Source organism: Ursus maritimus, unplaced genomic scaffold, assembly GCF_017311325.1.
Source record: "Ursus maritimus isolate PB19 unplaced genomic scaffold, ASM1731132v1 scaffold_16, whole genome shotgun sequence".
NCBI lineage: Eukaryota > Metazoa > Chordata > Mammalia > Carnivora > Ursidae > Ursus > Ursus maritimus.
The window spans coordinates 6,596,300-6,607,685 of record NW_024424008.1 but is presented as its reverse complement, the minus strand read 5'-3'; the positions used below and the strand labels follow the sequence as shown (position 1 = coordinate 6,607,685).

The window sequence follows — 11,386 nt, the reverse complement described above, 5'->3', positions numbered from 1 at the left end:
AACTGTCTGTCCCCCTTTTCCTGCTCCTCATCTTCTGGGACTCCTATAATGATATTATTTTGCTTTATGGAATCACTGAGTTCCTTAAGTTTCCCTTTGTAATCTAATAGTTTCCTTTCTGTCTTTTCAGCTCCTTATTTTCCATCATTTTGTTTTTTATATCACTGACTCTTCTACTTTGTTAATCCTTGTTTTTATGGCCTCCACTTGGGACTACATCTCTGTAACAGCATTTTAAATTTCAGCCTGACTAGATTTTAGTTCTTTTATCTCTGTGGTAAGGGATTCTCTAGTGTGTTCTATGCATCCCCCACTTCCCAAGCCCAGTTAGTATCTTTGTAATTGTTTTAAATTCTAGTTCAGATATCTTAATTCAATCTGTATTGATTAAATCCCTGGCAGTGAGTACTACCATTCTTTTGAAGTGAATTTCTCTGTCTCACCAATTTTTCCAGAAAAGAAAAGACAAAGAAAAAAACAAGAACAATTACAACAACAGAAGGAAAAAAAAAAAAAGATCTTGGGTGTATTTTGGTCTGCTTATTAAAAGAAACTAGATCCCAAAATAAGAAAGAAAAACATGTATACATAAATAAAAGAACATAAAAAATATAATGAAAGAAAAGTATATATGAAAATAAAAATTAAAGAATAAAATTGAAAAAATAAGAAAATAACTGAAATATTAAGACTAAAAAATAAAAATACAAAGAATGCTCTATACTGTTTTCCCCAAGAGCTGAAGTTTTGCAGCCCTCTATGATCCGTAAATTTGGTGAGAGCGAGTTTGTGCTGATGCAAAATGTCAGGTGTACTTGCCCAAATCACCTCCAGTGCACAGAGGCGGGGCTTGGTGTAAGGGGCTCTGGACTCCACTAGGTGGTGCTGTTTTCCTCCCTCAAGGCTCTTAACACTGATGGGTGGGATGAATAGGGCTGCTCAGCTCTCTAGCCTGGAGCTAAAAATCCTCACCCCTTCACTCTTCAGTGAGCCCTCAGAGAAAAGCATTCAATTACTCTTGTTTCCATGGTTTGTCAGAACTCTGTTCACCTGGCCTGTGACCAAGCGTTTTTATCTCAGGCATGCGACTGAGTTTTAAAACTCCGAATTTTAGGGACATGCCGCAGTTTTGCCTTTTGCGAGCCTCCTCCTAAGAAAGTGGTCATGAGGCTGCAGCAGTTCGTAGTTTACGGCAACACAGAGTGGAAAGCGGGTACCTAGGGTCTCTTCAATAAATGGTGCTGGGAAAATTGGACAGCTACATGCAAAAGAATGAAACTTGATCACTCTCTCACACCACACACAAAGATAAACTCCAAATGGATGAAAGACCTCGATGTGAGACAGGAATCCATCAAAATCCTAGAGGAGAACATAGGCAGCAACTTCTACGACATCGGCCAAAGCAACTTTTTTCATGACACATCTCCAAAGGCAAGAGAAACAAAAGGAAAAATGAACTGTGGGACTTCATCAAGATAAAAAGCTTCTGCACAGCCAACAAAACAGTCAAAAAACTAAGAGGCCGCCCACGGAATGGGAGAATATATTTGCAAATGATGCTACAGATAAAAGACTGGTATCCAAGATCTACAAAGAACTTCTCAAACTCAATACGCGAGAAACAAATAAATCATAAAATGGGCAGAAGATATGAACAGACACTTTTCCAATGATGACATACAAATGGCTAACAGACACATGAAAAAATGTTCAAAATCATTAGCCATCAGGGAAATTCAAATCAAAACCACACTGAGATACCACCTTACACCAGTTAGAATGGCAAAAATGGACAAGGCAAGAAACAACAATTGCTTGATACGTATAAAAGGATCCCTCCTACATTATTGGTGGGAATGCAAGTTGGTACAGCCACTCTGGAAAACAGTGTGGAGGTCCCTTAAAAAGTTAAAAATTGAGCTACCCTATGATCCAGCCATTGCACTACTGGGTATTTACCCCAAAGATGCAGATGTAGTGAAGAGAAGGGCCATATGCACCCCAATGTTCATAGCAGCATTGTCCACAATAGCTAAATCGTGGCTAAGAGCCGAGATGCCCTTCAACAGATGACTGGATTAAGAAGTTGTGGTCCATATGTACAATGGAATATTATCTCAGTCCATGAGAAAAACAGCTCTCATTCCTGCAACATGGACGGCACTGGAGGAGATAATGCTAAGTGAAATAAGTTCAAGCAGAGAAAGACAAACTATCATATGATTTCTCTCATCTATGGAACGTAAGAACTAGGAAGATTGGTAGGGGAAGAAAGGGATAAAGAAAGGGGGGGGTAATCAGAAGGGGGAATGAAGCATGAGAGACTATGGACTCTGAGAAACAAACTGAGGGCTACAGAGGGGAGGGGGGTGGGGGAATGGGATAGACTGGTGATGGGTAGGAAGGAGGGCACGTATTGCATGGTGCACTGGGTGTTATACGCACCTAATGAATCATCAAACTTTACATCAGAAACCAGGGATGTACTGTATGTTGACTAACATAATATAATAAAAAAAATTAAAAAAAGAAAAGAAAGCGGGTCCCTCGAATCACTGTTCTCAGCCGGCTGCCTTGCTCCTCTGCCTGGGAACTCTGCTGCCCTCAGGTACCACCACCTGTTCTTCTTGTGACCCTGGGGATCCTCAGGCCACGCTGTCACACCTGGGATTCTGCCCTGCTTCACCTGAGCACCTTTAAGCCAGGCACACCCCCCACTGTAGCAGACTTCTGAAAGTTCCGCTTTTGCTCTCTGCTTCTTCTAATACTTGGCAGTAGCCTCCTTAAACAGGCTCCCTTCCCTCTGCCACATCATCAGCTGTATCACCCTGGATGTAAGTCTCCACACCTACTTTCCGAACAGTGGCTGCTTTTCTACTTGTAGACATGCAGCATTTTTCTTAGCCCCCCAATTGATTTCTCAGATATTCAGAATATCTAGTTGTATCGGAGGGATGAGACAAACTTAGGGTACCCCCACCTACTCTTCCACCGTCTTAACTCCTCCATGCATACTTCTATTTATGACAACTTTATTGTTACTGGCAATCATTTGAAAATATAGATTTTAAAATACATCGTTTATGTGAAAATATATTAGCAATAAGTATAATGTACGTATGATGTATATTTTGTGCCAAAGGAAATACTCGTTATGTAACAGTAGGTAAACATATGACATACAAATCATACAATATAGTATACATGAAAATATGGTTAAATGACAAAATATTTTCTAAATAATGGTTTTATGAGTAATTAGTAAATATTTACTTTTAAAGAAAGGTATTGTTAAAGTATTGAATAATAAAAATTCAAATCTAAAATAAATGAGATCAAAAAGAGTAAGTAATGCACTTACTTTAAATCAGAACAACTTTTATTTTTTATTTTTTTTATTTGACAGAGAGACAGCCGGCGAGAGAGGGAACACAAGCAGGGGGAGTGGGAGAGGAAGAAGCAGGCTCCCAGCGGAGGAGCCCGATGTGGGACTCGATCCCGGAACGCCGGGATCACGCCCTGAGCTGAAGGCAGACGCTTAACCGCTGTGCCACCCAGGTGCCCCAAATCAGAACAACTTCTGAAGTTAAAAGCAAAAGGGATACCTGTGTGTCTCAGTCAATTACCTTCGGCTCAGGTCATGATCCCAGGGTCCTGGGATGGAGTCCTGCATCCAGGTCCTTGCTCTGTGGGGAGTCTGCTTCTCCCTCTGCCTGCTGCTCTCCCTTTTTGTGTTTTTTCTCTCTCTCTCTGTCTGACAAATAAAGTCTTTAAAAAAAATTAAAAACAACAACAACAACAACAACAACAACAACAACAACACAACCCAGAAGGGAAACACCCAAATGAAAATCCTGGTGATTTGACTACACAAAATTTAGGTTCTCCCATATAACTTAAAATTAAAAGACAGATAAAATGAGGAAATATTTTCAAAGAATGTTCCTCCTTTGGAAAGTTGCAAGATGTTAAATATACTATTGTTAAATATGGAATGATTATTTACATTATGATAAACTGTTATAACTTAGTAAAATTTTGTTAAGATGGGTTTCAAATATACAATACTTGTTAGAAGTCTTCATGGAAATGATAGGGCATAAGATTTTGCATAGTTTTCAAATATGTAAAAAATTGAATTAAAACAGAATTATATAATAAACAAAAGGGTGATAAAAGGAAATTATTTATACATTTAAATATTTTCTAAATGGCCTACAATGGAAATTTCATGCACTTGCTCTTTATTTTTATTTTTATTTTTTTTAAAGATTTTATTTATTTATGTGACAGAGAGACAGCCAGCGAGAGAGGGAACACAAGCAGGGGGAGTGGGAGAGGAAGAAGCAGGCTCCCAGCGGAGGAGCCTGATGTGGGACTCGATCCTGGATCGCCAGGATCACGCCCTGAGCCGAAGGCAGACGCTTTTAACGACTGCGCTACCCAGGCGCCCTATGCACTTGCTCTTTAAAATGAAAAATTATTTTCTTGATATAGTACCTAGTTTGTTAGTAGTGTTAGTAAATATACCACACCTGGGTATATACCCAAAAGAAATAGAAACAGGATATCAAAGATCCATGCACTCCCATGATTATTGTAGCATTATTTATAATGGCATGTTTCCATATCTCGACACTAAGTGTGTGACAATGGGTGAATGGATAAATTATGAGATATATATCGATATATCGATCTATATATCTAATATATGAAATATATATTATTCAGCCTTAAAAGGAGATCCTGCTATTTGCCATGGAAGAATCTAGAGGACATTATGCTAAGTGAAATAAACCAGACACAGAAAACAAACAAACCTATGATCTCACTTCTGTATGGAATCTAAAAAAAAGCTGGATACATAGAGGCAGGCTACCAGGGCTCAGGAAGTAAGGTAATTCAGGAGATGTTGGCCAGAGGGTACAAAGTTGCAGTTACGGGCGAGAATGAATTTGGAGATCTAATATACAACATGTCTATACTTAGTAAGTTTGTATCGAACACTGGAAATTTGCTAAAAGTGTAGATTTCAGGTGTTCTCACTACACATACACATGTAGCTATGTGAGGAGATATGTTAATTAGCTTAACTGTAATAATTATTTAACTGTGTATATTGTATACCTTAAATAGGTACAATTTTTATTTAAAAAATGCAATGTATCAGGAGTCTCAGGTGTAGCCAGGAATATTATAGGAACACAAAGAAGTTGGGGTGAATAAAGATTTTCAAGGGAGAGATGATGGTTGAATGCTTGAAGTTCCTGCCCTTATATTGAAGTGAGGGTGGATTTTGACTAATTTCACAGTGTGGAGACTGTAATGACCTTGATGAGTGGGATGAATGAGCGTAAAAGCCAAACTGGAGTGGGATCAAGAGGAAAACGAGGGAGAGCGATTCAAGCCTACAAGGGGACAAATAATTCAAGATGATTTCCTCTAAGATAGAGAAGAGAACTGAGGTAGTATAGAGGTGGAATGTGGATTCAGGGGTTATTTTAAAATTTGTTTTGGGGGGCTCCTGGGTGGCACAGCGGTTAAGCGTCTGCCTTCGGCTCAGGGCGTGATCCCGGCGTTATGGGATCGAGCCCCACATCAGGCTCCTCTGCTATGAGCCTACTTCTTCCTCTCCCACTCCCCCTGCTTGTGTTCCCTCTCTCGCTGGCTGTCTCTATCTCTGTCGAATAAATAAATAAAATCTTAAAAAAAATAAAATTTGTTTTTGTTTTTTACACTGCAGAAATAATGATGTATGGGGGAATTATCTGGTAAGGAGGAAAAAAGTTGAAGATACAGAGGTCACAGGGGAGAATGGATGGACAAATGTTCTACTTTGAGAGGAAAGTAAAGCATTTCAAAGCATAAAATGCACTTAAACGTAACGATTCCACAATTACCAGAAAAGGCCAGCATTAGAGGTCCATCTCATTCAATTCTCTAGCTTAAGATTATAGAGCTAAGTGCCTCACAGAGCTAAATTGGTCAAATTCTCAACTCTGCGGTTAAGGAAGGGAACTAAGCTCTCAAACACACTAACATCTAATGACTGATTAGAGGTTTTAGGAGAAGTATTCACCAAAATCCCCCTGAAGCAATTGCTCTAGAAACACCTGAACTCAGCTGACTGGCTTTTCATTTGCTCCTTCTCACATACTGAGGCTCATGTCCAGCACGGATAGATTTTCTGAGAAGTGTAGTGTATTCGTTTCCGTCATAACAGTCTTTTCCGTTTTATAAGGAATATGTTAACTACCTGGTCACAGGTGTTTGGTCTCGAGGCTGTAAATAATGGGATTTAGCCTAGGTGGAGCCAAAATGCAGACCCTGGCAAGCAGGATGTAGACATGAGGTGAGATATGACCCCAAAGTGCTGAGTAACGACTGGGGAGAGCCCAACCCAGAAAATAGGACGGTGACACAGACGTGGGGTCCACAGCATGGAGAGCTGTGTAGTGAGCATCTTGGGACGGGATGCAGAAGACAACATGTATAATTAGCAGACAGGAAATAAAAGTGATCACAATATCTCAAACGAGTGTTGGCATAAGGATAATACCATACCAGGTATTTTCTTGGATATCATCATAGGAAACTTGGGTCAAGGCAATGTGTTTACAACATACCTGGCAGGATGTTACATCTATAAAAAGTCTGACCTTTCAGAAGAAATATTAGCAAGTGGAAAGCCTCTTGGTTATATTAATTCTACAGCTGAATGGAAGACAGACAGGAAGGGAAAAGATGGTGAATACTGGAATCCATCAGAAACAGTTATTTCCCTAGTAAGAAAAACTGATGTATTGATGTTTACTATCATTGCGACCTTGAAAAATTATCTTTTCAGTGTAACACATTGATAGATATTTATGAAACAACGCAGGACAGCAAGTATGATTCCAGAATATTATTCTATTCCAGAATAGAAATTGAGGGTAAAGAATCTTGTCACAGCTCTAATAAAGCAGAGCTGGAATTGGAATCCTTTCTTAACTAACCATACAATTTGAAATCTGTAAAATGGGTCAAAAGAAAGAGACCTTTCTGAATTAATGGGCTTGACAAGGTCTTCTGGTTGGGCTTAGGGGGAGAAGGAAGGGTTGAGGGAGGAGTCGAAGGCAGCCGATGAACAGATTGCCCTGGCCTATTACCCCACCACAGACTGATAGCATGAATGATACTATAAAATTTTGTAATTCTTTACAATTGGAACTCCAGCATTTTTTATTTTGCTTTCTCATTAGTGTCTTTTAAGGCAACAGTGGTAACATTCTGTGAAGACCTGTGAAGATTCTATATAGTTCTGTAAAAACATTGTGCACACTGCCTCCAGGCCAGCTGGAGGCTGAGGAGTTTGGAAATGGCTGTGTCGTCCAAAGTATGAGGAGCCAGGTGCTACGATGGAAAGAAGACAACTGGGCCCAAACTCTAAGGGCCGGTGGAGAAGATAGAAAAAAAGTTAAACTGCTTCAGATTCTAGAAGCTGGTGGTTTAGTGCCAGAGAGCTCATTAACCCCCACCCCACCCACCTCCACACAAAAAGCATGCGTAAGTCCTACCATCTTTGGCTGGTTATTGAATTTACATCTGTTTGCAGATGAGTCCCCACAATACAGGTAGTGAAAAGTTCAGAGATCCAAAGAATGAAGCAGCACCACTCATAAAAGGACAAATTGGTAAATTGGATTATTTTTTTAAATTAAAAAAAATTTTTTTATTATGTTATGTTAGTCACCATACAGTACATCCTTAGTTTTTGATGTAATGTTCCATGATTCATTGTTTGCGTATAACACCCAGTGCACCATGCAATACGTGCCCTCCTTACTACCTGAAAAACTTTGAAGAGTTATACCCATTAAAACATTTGCTCTGAGAAGGTCCAGTTAAGAAGATGAACAGACAAGCTACAGACTGGGAAAATGTATTTGCAAACCACACATCTGATAAAGGCCTTGTGTTTAGGATAGATAGAGAACTCCCAAAACTTAACAGTAAAAAAGCAACAAAAACCAAACAAAAAACCCACAAATACACCCAAAGAATCCAACCACAAAGCAGGCAAAATACATGACAAACAAGCACATGGAAAATGCACATCATGAACATTTAGAAAAATGCAAATTAAAACCACAGACATAGAGCCGTCAGGGTGCTTGAAATAAAAAAGAGTGTTCTTGAGGGCATAGGGAAACTGGATGTCTCCTACATGCTGGTGGGGATGTAAAATGGTAGAGCCATTTCGGAAAACAGCCTGGTGGTTTCTTAGAATATTAAAAAGGTACTTACCATATAACCCAGAATTGCACGCTTGAACATTTATCTCAGAGAAACGGTAACTTAATTTACACCAACACCTGTGCATGAATGTTCACGGCCACTGTATTCATAACAGCCCATTGAGTATTTTCATCTTAAGACAATACTTAGGATTACATAAATTATTCATATCTGGGCTGTGTACTTAAGCAGCAAGTAGAATTGAGCCTTAATTTGTAAATATACAGTCATATTGCCAAGCGACAAGGGCTTAAAATAATGCGTGGCTAAGTAAATTATGGTAAACCCTGATGTAAAATGCTATCCAGACATATAACTGATCATATAAGCTCACATATACTAGAAGCAATGTCAACAATGTACTTCCAGCAAATATGTACCATATGATAATATTTTCCAGGGAGGTACAGGAATAGATGAAACTATAGATACAGATAGAAATAATAGACAGATTTAGATACAGATGCAGATGTAGATATGTAAGTATAGAGATACGGTTACATCGCCATAGGAGACAAAATTTTAACAATAAAATTGCATGGGGGCTGTAAGCTTATGGGTTTATGAGTTCCATGTCATGTTTGTCTTTTTTCATAATTTCTGATGTTTTCTACAAGGAAATTTTTTAAAGTTTTAAAATTAAAATTTAAAAATCTAAAAATTTAAAAACTTTTTTAAAAAAAATTTTAATGTTTTTTTATTATATGTTAGTCACCATGCAGTCCACCCCTGGTTTCTGATGTAAAGTTCGATGATTCATTAGTTCGTATAACACCCAGTGCACCATGCAATACGTGCCCTCCTTACTACCCATCACCAAGTTTTAAAATACAATTTAAAAAAGAAATATGGACGACATGGTATCTTCCTCTGAAAGGAAGTAACAACTAAAGAGCACACTGGAAGGAGCTGTGGTTGGAGAGAGTCACGGAGAAGAGATGAGAAGTGGGTGTGGAAGGAGGGATAGGAGTTTTCCACAAGCTGGTGGAGGTTATCCCAAGGCAGAGCAGGGACATGGAGAACATGGCGTGATCTGGAAAAGGTGAGGCCTTAATGGCCTGGTGTCCGACGCTCAGGTAGTTTGGGGGTGATATGGGCAGTGTTGCAGTAAAGGAGGTCAGGGGTCAGGTCACTAAATGCCTTGAATGCCCCACTGAGGAGGGGATCCCTGAAGAACATGGCCTGTTACAAGGATTAGAAGAGCCCCTTCCTCTGCACCCTCCCAGCACACATCAGCCCTCGGAAAGCACCGGAGGGATCAGTCTCCATTCCCTGTCCCCTCAGGGGTTGTTCTGCAAATACAAAACACACGATTCATTTACATTCTCTTATTAGACATTCATGTTGACAGGATATAATAGAAATAATTGCAAAATGTAGGAATCACTGGTTCTAAGAATGTCATTAATTAGAATGAAGGACATTAAGGAGTATATGATTGTCTAGAGACCTCACAAGATGTCTTAGAGCTTGAGAAACTCACTGAGAAACAGCTGAACAAAATCCCAGGCCAGAGCACTGCTCTCACTTCATCTATTTCTAAAGATCATGCTAGAGTCGTTAAGGATATATGACTTCTGAAAATCAATGCATCCTGTCCCAAGGTCTTTGTGGGAGCAGCCTTGCTCAGTCCAATGGGGCGCTGTGTCCAGTTGTTTTGACGACAGGGGAGTAAGTCCTGTAACCTCCCTGATGAACTTGCCCCAGAGGCAGAACTCACTGAGCCATTTCTGAGTGTTTCAGTGGATCCCTCCCACCCACCACTTCCAGAGACCACCTCACAGTTGGCTAGGGATTCTGAAAACTTAGTTCTTAAACCAAAGTGATTTCTGCTTTGTAAACAACACGTGAACCACCTGCTCCCGGATTTGCTTGGTCTGGATCCCATAAATGACAGGATTGAGCATAGGTGGGGCAAGCATGCAAACGTTAGCCAACAAGATGTGGGTATGAGGAGGAATGTGGCGTCCAAACCGCTGAGTAAGGATTGTGAAGATTCCAGGCCCATAAAAGAGGACGATGACACAGATGTGGGAGCCACACGTGTTAAGAGCTTTGTGGTGAGCATCTCGAGAAGGCATGTGGAAGACAGCACAGAGAATCAGCACATAGGAAACAAAAATTAACACAACATCTAAAACCACCGTCAACATTAGGATGGAAAATCCATACCAGATGTTCACTCGAATGTCATTACAAGCATATTTGGCCAAGCCAATGTGTTCACAGTAGGTATGTGGAATAATATTATTTTGACAGAAAGTCAATCTTTTCAAAAGAAATATCATGGGGAAAATTGTACCATAACTTCTCAGGAAGATGGTCACACTGATTTTCCCGATCAGAGCACGTGTAAGAATAGTGGTGTATCTCAGTGGGTAGCATATGGCAATGAAGCGGTCAAACGCCATCACCAGCAAGACCCCTGACTCAGAGATGAAGGTGGTATGAATAAAGAAGAGCTGAGTGATGCAGCGATCCAGGGAGATCTCCCCAGCACGGAACCAGAAGATGGCCAAGGCCTGAGGTACTGTGCAGGTGGAGAGGACAAGGTCTGCCGCGGCCAGCATGCAGAGGAAGATGTACATGGGTTCATGGAGGCTGCGCTTGGTGAGGAGAATGCAGATGAGCAGGCTGTTCCCAAGCAGGGCGATGACATAGGAAATGAAGAAGGGGATGGAAATCCACATGTGCTGGTCCTCAAGGCCAGGGATGCCCAGTAAGCGGAAGACGGTGTGGCTGACACCAGTGTGGTTTAAGGTGGTCATGCCTGGGGAGACCTTTCAAGACCTCACCTCCTATTCACAGACAGAAGAAAACACATACTCCTTTTAATATATTCTTAAGAAGAATTTATTAATATATTAATATTCTTTGTAAGTCAGCTGAGCTTTTGGCATATCTCACATTATCTTCTCTGAATATACAAATAATAGGAAATGTGAGAAGATGAAGGATATGGTCTGAGCCCCAATGAGTGACAGCCAATTATACTTATTTTCTCTCTCAGCTAATCGAAGTAAGAGATATTAGTACGTATTTCACTTTCAGACAGAGGATTGTGAATACAGAGAAAATCATTATGCATGTCCTGTGAAGCTGT

General features: G+C 40.1%; 1 protein-coding gene across 1 annotated transcript; it reads right to left on the bottom strand.

Moving 5' to 3' along the window:
* Positions 1-10,088: 10,088 nt before the first annotated feature.
* LOC103678096 (olfactory receptor 52B4) lies at positions 10,089-11,051 on the bottom strand. The gene has a single exon (XM_008707401.1). It carries the CDS (start codon positions 11,049-11,051, stop codon positions 10,089-10,091), a length of 963 nt encoding a protein of 320 aa, XP_008705623.1.
* Positions 11,052-11,386: the final 335 nt, after the last annotated feature.

Excerpts from the sequence above, each read along its gene's own strand:
- LOC103678096 (XM_008707401.1), bottom strand. The coding sequence starts at position 11,051 with ATGACCACCTTAAACCACACTGGTGTCAGCCACACCGTCTTCCGCTTA.